Source organism: Oncorhynchus keta, unplaced genomic scaffold (assembly GCF_023373465.1).
Source record: "Oncorhynchus keta strain PuntledgeMale-10-30-2019 unplaced genomic scaffold, Oket_V2 Un_contig_29639_pilon_pilon, whole genome shotgun sequence".
Taxonomy (NCBI): domain Eukaryota; kingdom Metazoa; phylum Chordata; class Actinopteri; order Salmoniformes; family Salmonidae; genus Oncorhynchus; species Oncorhynchus keta.
Genome location: NW_026286652.1, coordinates 56,240 through 80,823, shown reverse-complemented (window position 1 = coordinate 80,823; position 24,584 = coordinate 56,240). Strand labels below are relative to the sequence as shown.

At 44.6% G+C, this 24,584-nt stretch overlaps 1 protein-coding gene across 1 annotated transcript; it reads left to right on the top strand.

The window, feature by feature from the left end:
* The first annotated feature begins 11,492 nt into the window (after positions 1-11,492).
* On the top strand, positions 11,493-16,564 carry LOC118381585 (cortexin domain-containing 1-like). Its single transcript, XM_035768506.2, has one exon. It carries the CDS (start codon positions 14,923-14,925, stop codon positions 15,103-15,105), a length of 183 nt encoding a protein of 60 aa, XP_035624399.1. The 5' UTR covers positions 11,493-14,922; the 3' UTR covers positions 15,106-16,564.
* The last annotated feature ends 8,020 nt before the right edge of the window (positions 16,565-24,584 follow it).

Here is a 24,584-nt window from a genome sequence, read left to right as displayed (position 1 = left end):
CAGTATGTAAAGGCCTTGTTCCCATCTCCTGACCCACAGTATGTAAAGGCCTTGTTCCCATCTCCTGACCCACAGTATGTAAAGGCCTTGTTCCCATCTCCTGACCCACAGTATGTAAAGGCCTTGTTCCCATCTCCTGACCCACAGTATGTAAAGGCCTTGTTCCCATCTCCTGACCCACAGTATGTAAAGGCCTTGTTCCCATCTCCTGACCCACAGTCTCCTGTTCCCATCTCCTGACCCACAGTATGTAAAGACCTTGTTCCCATCTCCTGACCCACAGTATGTAAAGGCCTTGTTCCCATCTCCTGACCCACAGTATGTAAAGGCCTTGTTCCCATCTCCTGACCCACAGTATGTAAAGGCCTTGTTCCCATCTCCTGATCCACAGTATGTAAAGGCGATCTCCTGACCCACAGTATGTAAAGGCCTTGTTCCGATCTCCTGACCCACAGTATGTAAAGGCCTTGTTCCGATCTCCTGACCCACAGTATGTAAAGGCCTTGTTCCGATCTCCTGACCCACAGTATGTAAAGGCCTTGTTCCGATCTCCTGACCCACAGTATGTAAAGGCCTTGTTCCGATCTCCTGACCCACAGTATGTAAAGGCCTTGTTCCGATCTCCTGACCCACAGTATGTAAAGGCCTTGTTCCGATCTCCTGACCCACAGTATGTAAAGGCCTTGTTCCCATCTCCTGACCCACAGTATGTAAAGGCCTTGTTCCCATCTCCTGACCCACAGTATGTAAAGGCCTTGTTCCGATCTCCTCTGACCCACAGTATGTAAAGGCCTTGTTCCGATCTCCTGACCCACAGTATGTAAAGGCCTTGTTCCGATCTCCTGACCCACAGTATGTAAAGGCCTTGTTCCGATCTCCTGACCCACAGTATGTAAAGGCCTTGTTCCCATCTCCTGACCCACAGTATGTAAAGGCCTTGTTCCCATCTCCTGACCCACAGTATGTAAAGGCCTTGTTCCTGACCCACAGTCCTTGTTCCGATCTCCTGACCCACAGTATGTAAAGGCCTTGTTCCGATCTCCTGACCCACAGTATGTAAAGGCCTTGTTCCCATCTCCTCTCCTGACCCACAGTATGTAAAGGCCTTGTTCCCATCTCCTGACCCACAGTATGTAAAGGCCTTGTTCCCATCTCCTGACCCACCCTTGTTCCCATCTCCTGAGTATGTAAAGGCCTTGTTCCGATCTCCTGACCCACAGTATGTAAAGGCCTTGTTCCGATCTCCTGACCCACAGTATGTAAAGGCCTTGTTCCGATCTCCTGACCCACAGTATGTAAAGGCCTTGTTCCGATCTCCTGACCCACAGTATGTAAAGGCCTTGTTCCGATCTCCTGACCCACAGTATGTAAAGGCCTTGTTCCCATCTCCTGACCCACAGTATGTAAAGGCCTTGTTCCGATCTCCTGACCCACAGTATGTAAAGGCCTTGTTCCGATCTCCTGACCCACAGTATGTAAAGGCCTTGTTCCGATCTCCTGACCCACAGTATGTAAAGGCCTTGTTCCGATCCTTGTTCCTGACCCACAGTATGTAAAGGCCTTGTTCCGATCTCCTGACCCACAGTATGTAAAGGCCTTGTTCCGATCTCCTGACCCACAGTATGTAAAGGCCTTGTTCCGATCTCCTGACCCACAGTATGTAAAGGCCTTGTTCCGATCTCCTGACCCACAGTATGTAAAGGCCTTGTTCCGATCTCCTGACCCACAGTATGTAAAGGCCTTGTTCCGATCTCCTGACCCACAGTATGTAAAGGCCTTGTTCCCATCTCCTGACCCACAGTATGTAAAGGCCTTGTTCCGATCTCCTGACCCACAGTATGTAAAGGCCTTGTTCCCATCTCCTGACCCACAGTATGTAAAGGCCTTGTTCCCATCTCCTGACCTTGTTCCGATCTCCTGACCCACAGTATGTAAAGGCCTTGTTCCGATCTCCTGACCCACAGTATGTTAAGGCCTTGTTCCCATCTCCTGACCCACAGTATGTAAAGGCCTTGTTCCGATCTCCTGACCCACAGTATGTAAAGGCCTTGTTCCGATCTCCTGACCCACAGTATGTAAAGGCCTTGTTCCCATCTCCTGACCCACAGTATGTAAAGGCCTTGTTCCCATCTCCTGACCCACAGTATGTAAAGGCCTTGTTCCGATCTCCTGACCCACAGTATGTAAAGGCCTTGTTCCCATCTCCTGACCCACAGTATGTAAAGGCCTTGTTCCCATCTCCTGACCCACAGTATGTAAAGGCCTTGTTCCGATCTCCTGACCCACAGTATGTAAAGGCCTTGTTCCGATCTCCTGACCCACAGTATGTAAAGGCCTTGTTCCGATCTCCTGACCCACAGTATGTAAAGGCCTTGTTCCGATCTCCTGACCCACAGTATGTAAAGGCCTTGTTCCGATCTCCTGACCCACAGTATGTAAAGGCCTTGTTCCCATCTCCTGACCCACAGTATGTAAAGGCCTTGTTCCGATCTCCTGACCCACAGTATGTAAAGGCCTTGTTCCGATCTCCTGACCCACAGTATGTAAAGGCCTTGTTCCCATCTCCTGACCCACAGTATGTAAAGGCCTTGTTCCGATCTCCTGACCCACAGTATGTAAAGGCCTTGTTCCGATCTCCTGACCCACAGTATGTAAAGGCCTTGTTCCGATCTCCTGACCCACAGTATGTAAAGGCCTTGTTCCGATCTCCTGACCCACAGTATGTAAAGGCCTTGTTCCGATCTCCTGACCCACAGTATGTAAAGGCCTTGTTCCGATCTCCTGACCCACAGTATGTAAAGGCCTTGTTCCGATCTCCTGACCCACAGTATGTAAAGGCCTTGTTCCGATCTCCTGACCCACAGTATGTAAAGGCCTTGTTCCGATCTCCTGACCCACAGTATGTAAAGGCCTTGTTCCGATCTCCTGACCCACAGTATGTAAAGGCCTTGTTCCGATCTCCTGATCCTCCTGACCCACAGTATGTAAAGGCCTTGTTCCGATCTCCTGACCCACAGTATGTAAAGGCCTTGTTCCCATCTCCCCACAGTGACCTTGTTCCGATCTCCTGACCCACAGTATGTAAAGGCCTTGTTCCGATCTTCTGACCCACAGTATGTAAAGGTTCCTTGTTCCCATCTCTCCTGACCCACAGTATGTAAAGGCCTTGTTCCGATCTCCTGACCCACAGTATGTAAAGGCCTTGTTCCGATCTTCCTGACCCACAGTATGTAAAGGCCTTGTTCCGATCTCCTGACCCACAGTATGTAAAGGCCTTGTTCCGATCTCCTGACCCACAGTATGTAAAGGCCTTGTTCCGATCTCCTGACCCACAGTATGTAAAGGCCTTGTTCCGATCTCCTGACCCACAGTATGTAAAGGCCTTGTTCCGATCTCCTGACCCACAGTATGTAAAGGCCTTGTTCCGATCTCCTGACCCACAGTATGTAAAGGCCTTGTTCCGATCTCCTGACCCACAGTATGTAAAGGCCTTGTTCCGATCTCCTGACCCACAGTATGTAAAGGCCTTGTTCCGATCTCCTGACCCACAGTATGTAAAGGCCTTGTTCCCATCTCCTGACCCACAGTATGTAAAGGCCTTGTTCCCATCTCCTGACCCACAGTATGTAAAGGCCTTGTTCCCATCTCCTGACCCACAGTATGTAAAGGCCTTGTTCCCATCTCCTGACCCACAGTATGTAAAGGCCTTGTTCCCATCTCCTGACCCACAGTATGTAAAGGCCTTGTTCCGATCTCCTGACCCACAGTATGTAAAGGCCTTGTTCCGATCTCCTGACCCACAGTATGTAAAGGCCTTGTTCCGATCTCCTGACCCACAGTATGTAAAGGCCTTGTTCCGATCTCCTGACCCACAGTATGTAAAGGCCTTGTTCCGATCTCCTGACCCACAGTATGTAAAGGCCTTGTTCCGATCTCCTGACCCACAGTATGTTAAGGCCTTGTTCCCATCTCCTGACCCACAGTATGTAAAGGCCTTGTTCCGATCTCCTGACCCACAGTATGTAAAGGCCTTGTTCCGATCTCCTGACCCACAGTATGTAAAGGCCTTGTTCCCATCTCCTGACCCACAGTATGTAAAGGCCTTGTTCCCATCTCCTGACCCACAGTATGTAAAGGCCTTGTTCCGATCTCCTGACCCACAGTATGTAAAGGCCTTGTTCCGATCTCCTGACCCACAGTATGTAAAGGCCTTGTTCCCATCTCCTGACCCACAGTATGTAAAGGCCTTGTTCCGATCTCCTGACCCACAGTATGTAAAGGCCTTGTTCCGATCTCCTGACCCACAGTATGTAAAGGCCTTGTTCCGATCTCCTGACCCACAGTATGTAAAGGCCTTGTTCCGATCTCCTGACCCACAGTATGTAAAGGCCTTGTTCCGATCTCCTGACCCACAGTATGTAAAGGCCTTGTTCCCATCTCCTGACCCACAGTATGTAAAGGCCTTGTTCCGATCTCCTGACCCACAGTATGTAAAGGCCTTGTTCCGATCTTCTGACCCACAGTATGTAAAGGCCTTGTTCCCATCTCCTGACCCACAGTATGTAAAGGCCTTGTTCCCATCTCCTGACCCACAGTATGTAAAGGCCTTGTTCCGATCTCCTGACCCACAGTATGTAAAGGCCTTGTTCCGATCTCCTGACCCACAGTATGTAAAGGCCTTGTTCCGATCTCCTGACCCACAATATGTAAAGGCCTTGTTCCGATCTCCTGACCCACAGTATGTAAAGGCCTTGTTCCGATCTCCTGACCCACAGTATGTAAAGGCCTTGTTCCGATCTCCTGACCCACAGTATGTAAAGGCCTTGTTCCGATCTCCTGACCCACAGTATGTAAAGGCCTTGTTCCGATCTCCTGACCCACAGTATGTAAAGGCCTTGTTCCGATCTCCTGACCCACAGTATGTAAAGGCCTTGTTCCCATCTCCTGACCCACAGTATGTAAAGGCCTTGTTCCCATCTCCTGACCCACAGTATGTAAAGGCCTTGTTCCTCTCCTGACCCACAGTATGTAAAGGCCTTGTTCCCATCTCCTGACCCACAGTATGTAAAGGCCTTGTTCCGATCTCCTGACCCACAGTATGTAAAGGCCTTGTTCCCATCTCCTGACCCACAGTATGTAAAGGCCTTGTTCCGATCTCCTGACCCACAGTATGTAAAGGCCTTGTTCCGATCTCCTGACCCACAGTATGTAAAGGCCTTGTTCCGATCTCCTGACCCACAGTATGTAAAGGCCTTGTTCCCATCTCCTGACCCACAGTATGTAAAGGCCTTGTTCCGATCTCCTGACCCACAGTATGTAAAGGCCTTGTTCCGATCTCCTGACCCACAGTATGTAAAGGCCTTGTTCCCATCTCCTGACCCACAGTATGTAAAGGCCTTGTTCCGATCTCCTGACCCACAGTATGTAAAGGCCTTGTTCCCATCTCCTGACCCACAGTATGTAAAGGCCTTGTTCCCATCTCCTGACCCACAGTATGTAAAGGCCTTGTTCCCATCTCCTGACCCACAGTATGTAAAGGCCTTGTTCCGATCTCCTGACCCACAGTATGTAAAGGCCTTGTTCCGATCTCCTGACCCACAGTATGTAAAGGCCTTGTTCCGATCTCCTGACCCACAGTATGTAAAGGCCTTGTTCCGATCTCCTGACCCACAGTATGTAAAGGCCTTGTTCCGATCTCCTGACCCACAGTATGTAAAGGCCTTGTTCCGATCTCCTGACCCACAGTATGTAAAGGCCTTGTTCCGATCTCCTGACCCACAGTATGTAAAGGCCTTGTTCCGATCTCCTGACCCACAGTATGTAAAGGCCTTGTTCCCATCTCCTGACCCACAGTATGTAAAGGCCTTGTTCCCATCTCCTGACCCACAGTATGTAAAGGCCTTGTTCCGATCTCCTGACCCACAGTATGTAAAGGCCTTGTTCCGATCTCCTGACCCACAGTATGTAAAGGCCTTGTTCCCATCTCCTGACCCACAGTATGTAAAGGCCTTGTTCCGATCTCCTGACCCACAGTATGTAAAGGCCTTGTTCCCATCTCCTGACCCACAGTATGTAAAGGCCTTGTTCCCATCTCCTGACCCACAGTATGTAAAGGCCTTGTTCCGATCTCCTGACCCACAGTATGTAAAGGCCTTGTTCCCATCTCCTGACCCACAGTATGTAAAGGCCTTGTTCCCATCTCCTGACCCACAGTATGTAAAGGCCTTGTTCCGATCTCCTGACCCACAGTATGTAAAGGCCTTGTTCCGATCTCCTGACCCACAGTATGTAAAGGCCTTGTTCCCATCTCCTGACCCACAGTATGTAAAGGCCTTGTTCCCATCTCCTGACCCACAGTATGTAAAGGCCTTGTTCCGATCTCCTGACCCACAGTATGTAAAGGCCTTGTTCCGATCTCCTGACCCACAGTATGTAAAGGCCTTGTTCCGATCTCCTGACCCACAGTATGTAAAGGCCTTGTTCCCATCTCCTGACCCACAGTATGTAAAGGACCTTGTTCCGATCTCCTGACCCACAGTATGTAGGCCTTGTTCCGATCTCCTGACCCACAGTATGTAAAGGCCTTGTTCCCATCTCCTGACCCACAGTATGTAAAGTCCTTGTTCCGATCTCCTGACCCACAGTATGTAAAGGCCTTGTTCCCATCTCCTGACCCACAGTATGTAAAGGCCTTGTTCCGATCTCCTGACCCACAGTATGTAAAGGCCTTGTTCCCATCTCCTGACCCACAGTATGTAAAGGCCTTGTTCCCATCTCCTGACCCACAGTATGTAAAGGCCTTGTTCCCATCTCCTGACCCACAGTATGTAAAGGCCTTGTTCCGATCTCCTGACCCACAGTATGTAAAGGCCTTGTTCCCATCTCCTGACCCACAGTATGTAAAGGCCTTGTTCCGATCTCCTGACCCACAGTATGTAAAGGCCTTGTTCCCATCTCCTGACCCACAGTATGTAAAGGCCTTGTTCCGATCTCCTGACCCACAGTATGTAAAGGCCTTGTTCCCATCTCCTGACCCACAGTATGTAAAGGCCTTGTTCCCATCTCCTGACCCACAGTATGTAAAGGCCTTGTTCCCATCTCCTGACCCACAGTATGTAAAGGCCTTGTTCCCATCTCCTGACCCACAGTATGTAAAGGCCTTGTTCCCATCTCCTGACCCACAGTATGTAAAGGCCTTGTTCCCATCTCCTGACCCACAGTATGTAAAGGCCTTGTTCCGATCTCCTGACCCACAGCGGATGGTTTATTTTTTGACCGGCAGTGCTTAGCAATATAATCATGAGGCTATATCTTGCTTATCTCTGGGATTGACCCAGGATGACGCTTAAATGCGCAATATGTATAAGTTGCAACTTATTCGGTTTAGGTTTATTAGATGCTAACTGAACACTTAACTCGCGGGAGCCTCCTCAGTTCATATGTTAGTAGAAGTTCTAGGATAGTGAGAGGTGAACGTATAGTTGGTATTTTATTTTTGTTTTACCTCTGGTTCGAGGTCGCGCCATGCTTTTTTGGCATCGGCCAGTTCCGAGACAATGTGTTTATTATTTTTATTTTTCCTTTTTTTCTCTCCTGTTTGTACATGCCTGTTAAATGTGGTTCGATGGGGGGGTAAGTGTTGGGGAAATTAGGGTAACAAGGTGGGAAGTAAAGGTGCTTGCAGGGGGAGGGGTGGGTTGGATACTGCTCGGGTGTAGGTGCTACATATGCTGATCGTGATGCTTTGGTGCGCTTTCTTATCTTTTTATCGAGTTACATGGTATGCAGGCCACCATAGGAACTACAAACGAGAGGAGGGCGGGGCTTACATTCACTTCCTGGAATGTCAAGGGTTTAAACGAACCAATTAAGAGGGGCAAGGTCCTTGCCCACTTGAAAGCACTCTCGTCTGATATTATATTTTTGCAAGAAACCCATCTGAAGAATAACTCTCATAGCAGACTTAAGTGTAGGGGGGTGGGGCAAGTGTATCACTCTAACCTCTCTGCCAAAACGAGAGGCACAGCGATTCTGGTACGGAAAGGAATTCCCTTTCTACATAAAACCACTATTGCGGATAAAGAGGTTCGGTATGTGATCGCAATAGGAAAAATCCACTCTACCTCAGTAACTCTACTAAATATCTATGGGCCAAACATTGACAACCCCTCTTTTTTCAAAAGAGTCCTTGCCCTGATTCCAGATATCTCTCAGACTAATCTGGTCATTGGAGGGGACCTTAACTGTGTGCTAGAACAATATTTGGATAGATCCTCTACCCGGCGAACCCCTACCTCCTATTCAAGTGAATTCTTGAATACTTACATAAAAAATTAAAACTTATTTGATATATGGAGGATCTCTAACCCTAAGGGTAGGGAATACTCCTTTTACTCTCATGTTCACAAGGTTTACACTCGAATTGACAACTTTTTGTTGGATGCTAGACTATTCCCCTATACCTGTAATGTGAGGTATCATGATATTATAATCTCAGAACACAGTCCACTCACCTTCTCCCTGAGATTGGGTGACATTGTACCAAACGAGAGGGTCTGGAGGTTGAATCCTCAGCTCCTCACAGAACCAACATTCTGTGAATATCTTAAAGACCAAATTACATTTTTCTTTGATACCAACGACAACACAGAGACCTCCCCAGCATTATTGTGGGAAACACTGAAGGCTTATCTGAGAGGCTGTATCATCTCCTTTCAGGCTGCCAGGAATAGGCAAAACAGAGGAAAACTGGAAGAACTAGAGGGACAAATTCACTTACTGGATAGGGGAATGCTAGCCACCCATCTATGGAGAAACATAAAAAAATTACCTCTTTAAAATTTGAATATAATTAGATTCTCTCAGCTAAAATTGCTAAATCTTTTCTCTATGCCAAGCAAAAATATTTTGAGTTTGGTGACAAACCACACAAATTACTCGCCAGACAACTTCGAAAAAATGTGAGTGACCAAATGATTCACAGGGTTAAATCTGCATCTGGGGAATTATTATCTTCCCCAAAGACATCAATGACAGATTCCGGCAGTTTTATGTTGCTCTATATACATCTAAAGCGGATCCTAACCCCTTAATTATGCAAACATTTTTGGAGGACTGTAATCTTCCTGCCCTGAACCAGGAAACTTCATCTTTTTTGATGAAATTCGAGAAACAATTAAATCACTAAAGAGAGGCAAGACCCCGGGCCCAGATGGATACCCTGGTGAATTCTATAAAACATTCAGCAACATGCTCTCTCCCTACCTGCACAAAATGTTGGTTCAGGCCAATGAGGATGGAGCTCTCCCTTCTACTTTGGACGAAGCGTTCATTACAGTTATACATAAGAAGGGTAAAGATCCAGAAGAGGTAGGGTCATACAGACCAATATCTCTCCTTAATACAGACCAAAAGATTCTAGCAAAAACTCTGGCTAACAGGCTTAACACTTTAATTGGCAAATTGGTCCATTCGGATCAGACCGGCTTCATCCCTAACAGGAACTCATTCTTCAATCTCAGGCGTCTCTTCAATATTATGTATTCTCAGAGGTTACCCAACGTGGACCTTGCCGTCATATCTCTTGACGCCGAAAAGGCCTTTGACCAAGTTGAGTGGCCCTATCTATTCAAGGTCCTACAGAAATGTAATATTGGAGATAGGTTCACAAATTGGATCCAGCTTTTATATAGGAACCCCTGTGCCAGAATACTCACTAACCAATCATTGTCGCCCGATTTAACCTCAACAGGGGGACAAGGCAGGGTTGTGCGCTGTCGCCTATGCTCTTCGCCCTAATTATCGAACCGCTTGCTCAGACGATTAGATCTCATGCAGCAATACACGGCTATAATACTAAAGATACTCTAAATAAGATCTCCCTATACGCAGATGACATCCTCCTCTATGTAACAGAACCCCAGGCCAGTATGCCAGCTATTCTTGATGTGATCAATTTGTTTGGTACCTTCTCGGGATACAGAATAAATTGGAACAAGAGTGAATTAATGCCCATACGGTCGCAAAATACCTCCTGGCTAGAACATTTCCCATTTAAGTTATCTTCAGAAAAATGTACCTACCTAGGAATTGTAGTTACCAAACAATACTCCTTACTATTTAAAGAGAATTTCCCCTCTCTGATACAAAAACTCAAAGCAAACATACTATTTTGGAGAACTCTCCCAATTTCTCTGCTCGGAAGAATTAATGCCATTAAAATGGTCTTCCTCCCACAACTGCTCTACCTATATCAGAACATCCCAGTATTCATACCTAAATCCTTTCATAAACAACTGGACTCAATAATCAATCCTTTCATCTGGCATTATAAAACACACAGGATAGGTAAAAAACACCTCTGTAAATCCAAGATGGAAGGAGGATTGTCTCTCCCAAATTTTATATTTTATTACTGGGCCGCTAACCTCCGCATTGTTACGTTTCTGCTGGATGACGCACTCCCGGCATCCAGCTGGCTTAGTATGGAGCGTGAGGAGTGTCACCCCTTCTCTATTGGCGCTGTGATTTTGTCGCCTGTCAATATGGAGATGTCACTTTATTGTAACAATCCTATTATACATAGCACAGTCCGAATCTGGAAGCAAATTAAAGTCCACTTTGAGCTTAGACCAATGTCATTCATGCTCCCTGTCGCCAGGAATCCCTCCTTTGCCCCTTCTAACCTTACCTCAGATAAACTGATATCGCGTCTATATGATGCTTTTCAATCTGTTAGCACACCTTCTACTGATGCCATCAAGGCAAAATGGGAGGAAGAACTAGGGACTGACATCTCGGTGGCAGACTGGGAAGAGAGCTTGGAGTATATTCACACATGCTCCATTAACTCCAGACATCGCCTCATACAATTCAAGACTACACTATTCCAAAACTAAACTGCATAGGATATTTCCTGACACATCCCCTACATGTGATAAATGCCAGGCTACGCAGGGTACACTACTCCACTGCTTTGCCCTATGCTCTAGCTTGCATGGTTATTGGTGTGGAATTTTTAGGATCCTCTCTGAAGTTTTGGAGACTTCAATAGATCCAGACCCGCTTCTGATAATCCTGGGAGTATCTGAGTCCCTAAATGGATTAACCAACCCCCAAAAACAACTAATCTCGTATGGTCTCATCTCGGCAAAAAAAACAAATCTTGTTGTTCTGGAAAAGGAGGGAAGCGCCCTCTACCAAACTATGGCTCAGTGAATTGGCAAACGCTGTACACTTAGAAAGAATTAGATATATTCTGAACAATAAATTATCAACATTTGATCAAATCTGGCAGCCTTTCCTCTCCTACTTGGACGAGTCGGCGCTGTGAATTTGTACTTATTAACGCACTCTCAATTGTAATATTTTAATCTACCTTTGGGCAGCATGTGCTGGCCCTGCCACCCGAGCAGTTGGGGGGGGATAGGGGATGGGGGGGGACATCTTCCCTCTTTCTTTCTACATGTCCTTGTTTTGTATGTCGTGTTTTGTATTATTTGTTCTGCACCCAGAACTCTGGGTCTTGTTGTTCCTGTCGGCTCTTTTATGTTTAGATAATAATTGTATACCTGTCATGTACACCTATACACCATTCTTGTGTGTGTTTAATAAAAATATTTGAAACAAAAAGATGAGAGAGGCCTGTAATTTTCATCATAGGTACACTTGAACTATGACAGACAAAATGAGAAAAAATAATCCAGAAAATCACATTGTAGGATTTTTTTAATGAATTTATTTGCAAATTATGGTGGAAAATAAGTATTTGGTCAATAACAAAAGTTTATCTCAATACTTTGTTATATACCCTTTGTTGGCAATGACAGAGGTCAAACGTTTTCTGTAAGTCTTCACAAGGTTTTCACACACTGTTGCTGGTATTTTGGCCCATTCCTCCATGCAGATCTCCTCTAGAGCAGTGATATTTTGGGGCTGTTGCTGGGCAACACGGACTTTCAACTCCCTCCAAAGATTTTCTATGGGGTTGAGATCTGGAGACTGGATAGGCCACTCCAGGACCTTGAAATGCTTCTTACGAAGCCACTCACACTCTTCGTTGCCCGGGTGGTGTGTTTGGGATCATTGTCATGCTGAAAGACCCAGCCAAATCTCACGATACATGGCCCCATTCATTCTTTCCTTTACACGGATCAGTCGTCCTGGTCCCTTTGCAGAAAAACAGCCCCAAAGCATGATGTTTCTATCCCCATGCTTCACAGTAGATATGGTGTTCTTTGGATGCAACTCAGCATTCTTTGTCCTCAAAACACGACGAGTTTAGTTTTTACCAAAAAGTTATATTTTGGTTTCATCTGACCATATGACATTCTATCAATCTTCTTCTGGATCATCCAAATGCTCTCTAGCAAATTTGAGACGGGCCTGGACATGTACTGGCTTAAGCAGGGGGACACGTCTGGCACTGCAGGATTTGAGTCCCTGGCGGGGTAGTGTGTTACTGATGGTAGGCTTTGTTACTTTGGTCCCAGCTCTCTGCAGGTCATTCACTACGTCCCCCTGTCTGGTTCTGGGATTTTTGCTCACCGTTCTTGTGATCATTTTGACACCACGGGGTGAGATCTTGCGTGGAGCCCCAGATCGAGGGAGATTATCAGTGGTCTTGTATGTCTTCCATTTCCTAATAATTGCTCCCACAGTTGATTTCTTCAAACCAAGCTGCTTACCTATTGCAGATTCAGTCTTCCCAGCCTGGTGCAGGTCTACAATTTTGTTTCTGGTGTCCTTTGGCAGCTCTTTGGTCTTGGCCATAGTGGAGTTTGGAGTGTGACTGTTTGAGGTTGTGGACAGGTGTCTTGATACTGATAACAAGTTCAAACAGGTGCCATTAATACAGGTAACAAGTGGAGGACAGAGGAGCCTCTTAAAGAAGATGTTACAGGTCTGTGAGAGCTAAAAATCTTGCTTGTTTGTAGGTGACCAAATACTTATTTTCCACCATAATTTGCAAATAAATTCATTAAAAATCCTACAATGTGATTTTCTGGATTTTTTTCTCCTCATTTTGTCTGTCATAGTTGAAGTGTACCTATGATGAAAATTATGTCTTTACCATATTCAACTGACTGGATAGAAGTAGTTGGGAATGTCTTTACCATATTCAACTGACTGGATAGAAGTAGTTGGGAATATCTTTACCATATTCAACAGACTGGATAGAAGTAGTTGGGAATATCTTTACCATATTCAACTGACTGGATAGAAGTAGTTGGGATTGTCTTTACCATATTCAACAGACTGGATAGAAGTAGTTGGGAATGTCTTTACCATATTCAACTGACTGGATAGAAGTAGTTGGGAATGTCTTTACCATATTCAACTGACTGGATAGAAGTAGTTGGGAATGTCTTTACCATATTCAACAGACTGGATAGAAGTAGTTGGGAATGTCTTTACCATATTCAACTGACTGGATAGAAGTAGTTGGGATTGTCTTTACCATATTCAACAGACTGGATAGAAGTAGTTGGGAATGTCTTTACCATATTCAACTGACTGGATAGAAGTAGTTGGGAATGTCTTTACCATATTCAACTGACTGGATAGAAGTAGTTGGGAATGTCTTTACCATATTCAACTGACTGGATAGAAGTAGTTGGGAATGTCTTTACCATATTCAACTGACTGGATAGAAGTAGTTGGGAATGTCTTTACCATATTCAACTGACTGGATAGAAGTAGTTGGGAATGTCTTTACCATATTCAACTGACTGGCTAGAAGTAGTTGGGAATGTCTTTACCATATTCAACTGACTGGATAGAAGTAGTTGGGAATGTCTTTACCATATTCAACTGACTGGATAGAAGTAGTTGGGAATGTCTTTACCATATTCAACTGACTGGATAGAAGTAGTTGGGAATGTCTTTACCATATTCAACTGACTGGCTAGAAGTAGTTGGGAATGTCTTTACCATATTCAACTGACTGGATAGAAGTAGTTGGGAATTTCTTTACCATATTCAACAGACTGGATAGAAGTAGTTGGGAATGTCTTTACCATATTCAACTGACTGGATAGAAGTAGTTGGGAATGTCTTTACCATATTCAACTGACTGGATAGAAGTAGTTGGGAATGTCTTTACCATATTCAACAGACTGGATAGAAGTAGTTGGGAATGTCTTTACCATATTCAACTGACTGGATAGAAGTAGTTGGGAATATCTTTACCATATTCAACTGACTGGATAGAAGTAGTTGGGAATGTCTTTACCATATTCAACTGACTGGATAGAAGTAGTTGGGAATGTCTTTACCATATTCAACTGACTGGATAGAAGTAGTTGGGAATGTCTTTACCATATTCAACTGACTGGATAGAAGTAGTTGGGAATGTCTTTACCATATTCAACTGACTGGATAGAAGTAGTTGGGAATGTCTTTACCATATTCAACTGACTGGCTAGAAGTAGTTGGGAATATCTTTACCATATTCAACTGACTGGATAGAAGTAGTTGGGAATGTCTTTACCATATTCAACTGACTGGATAGAAGTAGTTGGGAATGTCTTTACCATATTCAAATTTTTCTGTCTGTTTCTGTTCCCCCCTCCTCCCTTTTTCCCTTCCGACTCGTCCGTTACCCCAATCCTGCCTCCTCCGTTCTCCCCATCCTGCCTCCTCCCTTTTTGCCCTCCTGCCTCCTCCCTTTTTCCCCTCCTGACTCCTCCGTTCTCCCCATCCTGCCTCCTCCCTTTCCCCTCCTGACTCCTCCGTTCTCCCCATCCTGCCTCCTCCCTTTCCCCTCCTGACTCCTCCGTTCTCCCCATCCTGCCTCCTTCCTTTTCCCCCTCCCGCCTCCTCCCCCTCCTCCAGAACCATTCTCAGGATGGTAGAGGTGTGTGTGTGTGCGGCGGAGGACAGTGACAACATAGAGACCCAACGCCAGCAACAGCAGCAGGCATGGAGGAGGGGGCCACTCCCGATCCAGAGTTTGTGGACGTGGACCAGGGCATGACGCTGGCCTGTGTGGCCTTCCTCTGCCTTCTCCTGGTGGCCATGATCATCCGCTGTGCCCGGGTCATCATGGACCCCTACAGCGCTATACCCACCTCCACCTGGGAAGAGCAGCACCTGGATGACTAGCGGGGAACAAGCTGTGCTGTTACACATATAGCCACACCTGTGAGGGTGCAGACGCACAGGCACGTAGGGACATGCACATGAACGCAAGCGTGGGTAAACACGCATACGCACAAAAGAAAGGAGACGAGAAGAGAGGACAGCTTGACCAGAGAGGAGAGTAGAAGAGAGGAGAAGAGAGGAGAGCTTGACCAGAGAGAAGAGAGGAGAGCTTGACCAGAGAGGAGAGTAGAAGAGAGGTGAAGAGAGGAGAGCTTGACCAGAGAGGAGAAGAGAGGAGAGCTTGACCAGAGAGGAGAAGAGAGGAGAGCTTGACCAGAGAGGAGAGTAGAAGAGAGGTGAAGAGAGTTATGGTCCCAAACAGTAACACTGCCTGTCAACACATCTCTTGTCTGGTATCAGTCAGTACTTGAGAAGCGCTGGACTGGGTGACAATCAACCATGGTCTGGACGCGTTACAGTCTGTGTCTACTCCTTCACCCTGTAAACTGCTTCCTGTACACACTAGGCAATACTGGTCATGATGATGATGAAGAGAAAGACTATTTAGTACTTTAGGACTTTTTTTCAGTTAATTTATTGATCTTACAAAAAACATCTGAAGTTTTGTACATTTTATATGAAAAATAACAATGACTTTGTCTACATAATAGTATTGCTCATGAAACAGGGCCTGTGTTTTTCAGCTTATCGACTAATAAGGCTCAGAGAAACTTTATCCATGTGTCATGTCTGAAAATGTGTCAGGCAACAGTATGGCAAAGCAGTGGGGAATTAATGTCATCTGTTACAGTCTACACACACACACACACACACACACACACACACACACACACACACACACACACACACACACACACACACACACACACACACACACTGTAGAGCAGGCACCTCGCTCCAATAACTTGTGGCTCATAGCAATGAACTATCATCCCCAGCCTTGTCCTCTTCCAGTCATAAATGATCCTTGTTTGCGGCTGCTGTCTGCCCATTAGCTTGAGCACAAAACCGTTATGTTGGTCTAGTATTTCTATGTTCTGTTATGATGACTTATGTCTCTAGCCATTGCGTTTATTACTTGTGAAACGATTGTCTGACTTGCATGTTATGAAGTGCCTCAGCTGACACCACAGAATAGAAAAGCTTGGCTGAATTCCAAATCAACTCCTCCCCTCTATTCTATGGATAGGTGTGAGCAATAGGGTGAATATTTATCCTAGCCAATCAGAAGACAAGATGAAGCAAGGCAATCACCATGATATGTGATTTAACCTGTCCCATGCGTTCATCGGTGCATAGGGGGTAGAGGGGCTAGGGACTCGGGTCGTTTTGGATGAGAGCAGATTATTGACAAGCGTTAACTGGCAAATTAGCGGCAGGTGATGATTTGATATGAACCCAGATTGTGCTACATTTAGCCTGTCTATAATAAAGATGATTATGAATGACAAAAAACGTATTTTGGATGAGCGAGTTGTCTTGGTGTGAGATTGTAATTAGCTGTAAATTAAACCTAACGGAATCTAATCTTACATGATCTCGGACACGTAATTGGGTCGTGTGGAAAGCCTGATGACATTTCGCTCAATGTTCACCCACGGGTAACTCTCTAAGTTCCCTAAGGTCCATTCTCATCCACCCCTATTTCATATAGAAGACTACTACTACTATCATTTTGAATTCCGTGTTGCAGCTCGAGTCCAAGTCACCACACTATGAGACCCAAATGGCACCCTATTCCCTATTTAGAGCACTACTTTTAACCAGAGCCATATGGTCAAGGGTATGATAATGATAATAAGGTGCCATTTGGGACAAATCCTTGATGTAAAATCTCGACAATCTTGAGGTTTCAAGGTTAGGTACACTGTCTGCAAACAGACCAGCTAATACATATGAGCATTATGCTAATCAGGTTAAATTAGAATAAAATAAAGTTTCAGGAAATAAATGTTCCTTAGGGAGACAGGCTGTCATGTAGATGCTCTAACTCCTTTTAGGATAAATCCCTCCCTCCCTCCCTCTGTTTCGCTAAGCCTGTTTCTCTCCACAGCAGAATGAGGCCTCCAGCTCTGACACTCACTGTGTTGTAAAGGTCGGAGTTGTTCTCGTGTTGAATATGCTTTCAGGGGCACAAGTACAACATTCACTCTCCCTTCTCCTCCCAACCTCTTCATCCACTCCTCTCCTCCCCCTCTCCTTCCTCCCCTCCTCCTCTACTCCCCTCCTCCTCTCCTCCCCTCCTCCTCTACTCCCCTTCTGTAGGAGAGCAAACAGTTGTCCCTTCAGTTGTCCTTGTGAAACCCCAATCTCTCTATGCAGAGGTGTGTGCTTAGTCCCCTCCTGTACTCCCTGTTCACCCACGACTGCGTGGCCACGCATGACTCCAGGACTTAAAATGGTCCACACAAACACACACAGTCATGAAGAAGACGTGACCGCGCCTCTTCCCCTCAGGAGGTAGAAAATATTTGGTATGGGCCCTCAAATCCTCAAAAAGTTCTACAGCTGCACCACTGAGAGTATATTGACTGGCTGTACGGTACCAGTGCATCAAGTCTGACACCAACAGTCTCCTGAACAGCTTCTACCCCAAGTCATTAGACTGCTACATCGCTAACAGAATGGCTACACGGACTACCTGAGTTGACCATTTTATTTTTGCACTGACTCTATGTACACTTACAGGACTCCACACACACACACACACACACACACACACACACACACACACACACACACACACACACACACAGTATACCTGCACATTGTAAAGACGGTATTGGCACTGACCCTGTATATAGCTTACTTACTTACTTACTTGTGATTTTTTATCTACTTTACTTTATAGTACTGCTGATATCGATTAATGCAAGAAAGGCATTTCACTGTACTTGTTCACCTGACACTATAACTTGAAACTTGAAACACAGACACAGTCACATCAACCAGCTGATATTAAGCTATGTGTTTGCCAATCAAATCTCACAAGCCGTTATTCCAGAACACACTGCGCGATCCCCTTTTATACGAAGGCAAATGAGTGACATCTCACGACATACACAGACACCATCGTTTTAGGGCTTAACCTTCCTCCTATCTCCCCCATATCTCACACTCAGGTGTGAAATTGCCCTCAAACACAAAGACAGAATCAAACCAAATCAAACGGCTGGGGGAAGGAGGAGAGATCTGACGTTTGAAATCCCTGTGGTTTTCCGAGCAAGGAGGAATGAGGAATAAGTTTAGCTAGTTAGCGTGTCGGTTCAGCCGCCCAGGGAAATGACTCCACTTGAACCCATCACTAGGCTTCTGCTACAGTCAGAGAAGAGCTTCCATGGCATTGAAATTGTTTTATTAGCTTGTCTTGTCTCTGCTTACGGTTGCAAAATTCTGGTAACATTCCAAAAATTCCCAGGTTTTCCAGAAATCCTGGTTGGAAGATTTCCAGAATCAGGAGAGAATAAGAAGGAATCCTCAAAACACTATTTCTGGTAAACACGGGAATTCTGGGAAAGTTAGTGGAATTTTGCAACACTAAATCTGTTAAAATGTCTGTTTTCTACCACAAGAATAAGGTACTACTTAGTTAGTTGTTGAAAAGTCTATTATAAAAGTCTAGGGTTGGAAAGTTATAGGAACTAAACATAAGTAATACCTACAACATACTGTATTTGGTTGTACTTTTATATGAACAGCTGCTGTTTTTATAATGTGTATGACAATATAATTCATACATCATTTAATGTCACCCTGCCATTTTAAAACAAAAGATGGCTACTGTAATATCCATCCAAAAGCACAAACAACCTAAACTAACTGGTTCAAAGTCCCCATTCCAAAGCACAAACAACCTAAACTAACTGGTTCAAAGTCCCCATTCCAAAGCACAAACAACCTAAACTAACTGGTTCAAAGTCCCCATTCCAAAGCACAATACCAAATGGTGGTTAATATTTGACCAGCTGTATTGGAAACTGATCTTTTCCACAAGTCTTTTCAAGGTGGCCCCAAACCTTTCCCTTCCTTTTTCTGTTTTGTTGATTTAAAGGCAACGGTCAGTCATTTTCTTGGCAAAGTGCTCCACATCTTACTTAGCCTCTTATAGAAGTTTGTTTGGATTGTAAATTGTGTTCAGAAGGTGGCATTAAAAATTCACATTCCTGCACACACACCCTGAGAGGACAGGCAGTAGGAAAACAGAGAGAGGGGCAGACTTAGCAGGCTAATGCACGCGCAAGTGAACGCAAGCCACACACATGCTGCACACTCCAGCACCAATATGTAAGACAGACAGACAGACAGACAGACAGACAGACAGACAGACAGACAGACAGACAGACAGACAGACAGACAGACAGACAGACAGACAGAACATGATCAACACACAAGCACACATTCAGGTCTAAAGATTTCACTGAACGTTATTTGTAATTAATTTACGGTGTCATCTGATTGGTGTTTGGCTGTGTGTGCAACATGCAACATGACTCACCCTCTCTTCCTCATTATACCCTCAGCTTCATTTGATCTTAAATTTCCACCTCCATTTGTTTGACTCGATCAACAACATTTAAGTCCTTTACCTTGTTTTGACAAGTGAAAAGAAAAGTCTGTCAGACACTTCAGAGCAAGAAACCTGCTGCTTGAGGCTACTGGAAAACATTGTGAACATTGTGAACATTTCAAAATCATGGGCAAACTGTCCTTTCATTTGTTCATTAGTTTTACACTATTGTCAACACAGGTAAAATGGACTTAACTTTCTCTCAAACTAATTTAATGATTTTTTATGTGATAAAATGTCAAATGTCCATAATTGTGTAATATCACTCCTCTCCCAGGTTCAGGATCACATTCTCTGTGGGCACTTGCAACATATATCAACGGAGAGACGCCTTTCCCTGAGTTTACGGTTGTGGGGATGTTGGATGATGTTCAAGTGACTTACTATGACTCCAACATGAAACACTTCATCTACAGGGGTCATAACACCTCAGACAAAATACATGATGACGAAGCTCAGGATGGAGTTTATGTATTTGGAGTTATGTACCACCACATGAAAGAGAGATACTTTCACCTAAAGCACCACTTGAATCTCACGGAAGGTGTTCAAGTTCAGCAAAGAATGGCTGGCTGTGAGATGTTGGACAATGGTGAACCAGCCCTGATCATGACAAAGAACACTTTCAATGCAGTTTTTGCAGATCATGCAATATATTACAACATGACACATTTTACATACGATGCTGGGACACTACTTCTAGGATATTATGGGATGAGACAAGCATATGAAAAAGCACTATTTGAGAACGTTTTACTTCCCATTTGCACCAAATCACTGAAGACAATCCTGAAGAGAGAGAAGAACGTTGTGATGCGTAAAGTTCCTCCCAGACTCAGGTTGATAAAGAAAGAGGTTTCTGGAGGGTTTCAGGTGAGCTGCCTGGCGTTTGGTTTCTATCCCCGCCACATCAATCTGACCCTGCTGAGAGACGGCCAGCCAGTGGCAGAACAGGAGCTGACAGGGGGAGGTTCTGCCTAGTGGAGATGGGACCTACCAGCTGAGGAAGAGTCTGGAGGTCAGTACTGAGGAGCTAAAGAAGAGACACAACTACACCTGTACTGCCTCTCACCTCTGTCTGGACAACAAGCTGGATGTCAGTTGGGAGTCTGGGGCAGAGAGAGTTCACCTATCCACCCTCTCAGTTCTACTGGTGATACTGCTGGTTGTTATTCTATTCAGCATTTTCATTTGTGTCAAAAAAGAGGTGGAGATGCACTGCCTCACAGTCTAAACTGGTCAACGTTGATGCAACAGTGTCAGAGGAAATGATCCTGTCTTCAGATTCTGAGATTTAATAAAATGTTGGGACAGAACTTTTCAGAACAATTCAGCTAAATTCACAAAATAGGACAACCCACACTATTATCATTTTTATTATTATTGTAGTATTACAGATGTAGGATCTTAATTTGAGCCAGTCCGCGACAGCAGGAAAACAACACTGCAGCAACAGGAAAAATCCTACATGTTTTACATTTCCTGCAACAGGGAAACAGACACAAAATGTGTGAATGGTTCTGTTATTGTCAGACAATCTTCCCTTCCCCTCAACAAAGGACTGTAAAGGATCAGTTTGGGGAGACTGTTGACAATAACCAGCATCTGGGCGTTAGTCTAGATCTGCATTTATATATTTTATACGCTGGTTTGGCATCCTGAGCATTAACAATTGTAATCTGGTAGTTATTTCTGTTATGTAATCTGTCATTTCTAATCATGACTATTAATTAATTTCAGAATGTACTCAAAATCTGTTCTGTTGTAGTAAAACGCCAAATGGATCTACCTCCTGGTCCTCTTCCCCTGTCTTACCCACCAAGGGTAGAGACAGAGATGACCTCTCCTACTGAATTACCGGATTGGGCAAAACCACCAGAAGACGACTCAAGCCAACCAACTATTGAACCTGACAGGTGTCAGGAAGGATCACCCTCTGCTTCAAGTGACACCTCTGAATGGGAACAGCTGATAGAGTAAGGGCACTGTCATAAACAGAGGCCCATATGCGCACTGTAAGAAAAGTGTTTCCTCATTGTTGCTAGAGTAATAGGCTCTGTCATAACCAGAGGCCCGTATATGCACTGTAAGAAAAGTATTTCCTGTTGTAAGATATGTCATCACCGTCTCTGCTCTGAGGGGATGGGAGGAGCAGCGGATCGGGTGCAGATAATCAAGAGAGACATTTGCCATTACTTTGGCGCTGACTTCTTGAATTCTGAATTCATTTAGACAACCATTTGACTTCGGGTAATTGCCACCTGACTCAAATTACTTAAAGATTTTAACTTGTTGGATCTGAGAAGGGTCTCTCCGATATACCGTTTAACTATTGAACAGCTGTTCCTTCGCCTGTGGCCTTGGTGCTTGTATACTGATGCAAATTATACCCAGAGCCAGTCTTTGAAACTGCAACTCTCGGTTGAGCTCAGTACCTCGCCCTAGTTGCATGGCACGGACGCTGCGGTAGTTCAACGGGACTGAGAGTCACTCTAGTCCTTAAGTTGATCTCCTGTTAATGCCTACGGTTATCTGAATTGACCCTGTCGCCCGCGGCCTTGGTGCTTGTATACTGATGCAAATTATACCCAGAGCCAGTCTTTGAAACTGCAACTCTCGGTTGAGCTCAGTACCTCGCCCTAGTTGTGTGGCACAGACTCTTCGATATTCCAGTGGGGCAGGGAATCACCAGCGGGTTCTCTCATCCAGTCCAAACTTGAATCTCTCAATTTAGTAAACCGTCGACTTCAAGTCAACCTCTCAGCCAGTAGAGGGGAGTCGCTACTAACTCAATTCTAAAAGAACTCTGACCAATTGAAACTCTGCTCCTGATCTCGTGGGTCTCCTCGTCATCTCTCAAAGGTAATTAAATAACTATTATAAGCATTTAATATTGAGATAAGTGTTATCATTGTACCAGGCATTTTATAGAGCATTAAGGCATTTGCATGTTTTTGATTAACGCTGTGTGTGACCGAGTAACAAATTGTGTATTTTGAAGTGTGTTTGGTTGTAAAAGACAAAAAACAGAGTGTTTTCAAAAATAAGCGGTAGTCTTATTTTGTCTCGAGTAAACAGTTCTCTCAAAGACAGTTAACGGCACGGGAGATAACAACTCTGACACTCCTCGCTACCGGGACACTGGAAACGGAGATCAGTACTCTATGACAGAATGAGTTACCTTTAAAAGACAAAGAGGAAGGTGTGTCCAGTAGTGATTCATTTAATTGTCTTATCGATCTAAGTTTTATTTTCCAAGCGATACATAGCCGACGGGCAGAGTAGTGAGACTAAGTTGACTAAAGGTCTTCACACTTTAAACTAGATATATCACAGAGGGGAAACACTCAACCACAGGGAAATCATATAGAGACTGGTAGGACTAGTGCTTAATAATAACTCAAGGACCAATTAGTGGTGAAGCAAAGAGTCTAGAGGATAAAGGTGGGGTTCACACATCCCAGCTAGAGCTAGACCGTTGAGAGTGACAAGGCAAAAGACCGCTCTACACGGACAACGCTTCGATATAGAAAGAGAGGCAAGGCTACGCGAGCGGTCCTGGTTATACCGAGATGACCTGAAGTATCTATAGTGCCCTGTCCAATCCAGGGAACGGGACGCTAACCACCTCTAGCACCCCGCTGCCGGCCAAGGGGTGGGGCTGAAGTTTCGTATCGCGACACTGTATTAGCTGAAATCCAGTATCTTACCCAGAAGGAGATCATGTGATCATGTGTATGAGGTCTGTTTATTATTGGAAAGACTTTACAGTGTCTGTATTGTATGTAGTGTTTGTTACCCCCAGGATGTACAGTATTACCTTTATTACAGACATGTTGAATCATTTATTACTGCATTGATTCATGTTAACTACAACATTCATTAATGTAATAAAGCAATGTCAAGTATACCATAACTTCTCTCAGGAACTAGTTTATCTCTGTGGAAGGAAGACATCTGACACTCTATTTCACTCCAGTTTAAGACTGGCGTGAGGATTAAACTAAGGTGAATGTTATATGCATTATAAACAATGAAACCATTTTATGATAGAACACCTTTATTGGGGAATCAATCTGTTGGATTGTAGAGTCAGTGCCATGACGACAATCCTTTTCTGTTTTACAGTATGCACACCTCTCGTTCTAAACATTTCATTAGTGCTACTTTTACCCAGTCAAATATTCTGGCCTACATTTCCACTCCAAGGATGGACCACAACATAAAACATAGCTTTTGAATATAAGGTCTGTTTTAATTAACTGTTATTTTGTATTGGACACCCAATGATACATCAAAAGGCTACAAATCCAATGTCTCCATTCCACATTTGAAATAAGTATCCTTCCATGTCACCTGCTTCCTAAATGAGACCAGCTAGGTCTGATGCACATCACAATACTGTGTTAGCCCTCTGAGCTAAAGCCTAGGACCACTGGCCATATTAGATTCACTAAACCTGCTTTGTGCATTTTTCCATGTAAAAGCCATAAACATCTTTATCTAACCTACATTCTATTAATTATGTTAAGGGCAGGTGCTCAGAGGATAAGTTCCAAATGGCACCATATTCCCTCCATGGTTCACTATGGGCCCTGGTCAAAAGAAGTGCACTATATAGACAATAGGGTGCCATTTGGGATGAATCATTATCATTGGCTTTAGTAATTCCAGTGACATACACTTTTTTCCTATAATCTCGAAAAATCTCCATTTTGGACGAGACTGACTTTATGACCAAAGTTATCCTATTTACACTTTGTAGTCAATGTTGACACTAGAATAAATGTTTCTGTCTCATATCGAAGCCACACAGGACATTTTCTAAACGAGAAGTGAAATTTCAGGGGCAGTGGCGCTTTAATAAAAGGAGCATAGAAATATCAGAAATAGAAGGGATATACCGCTTCTC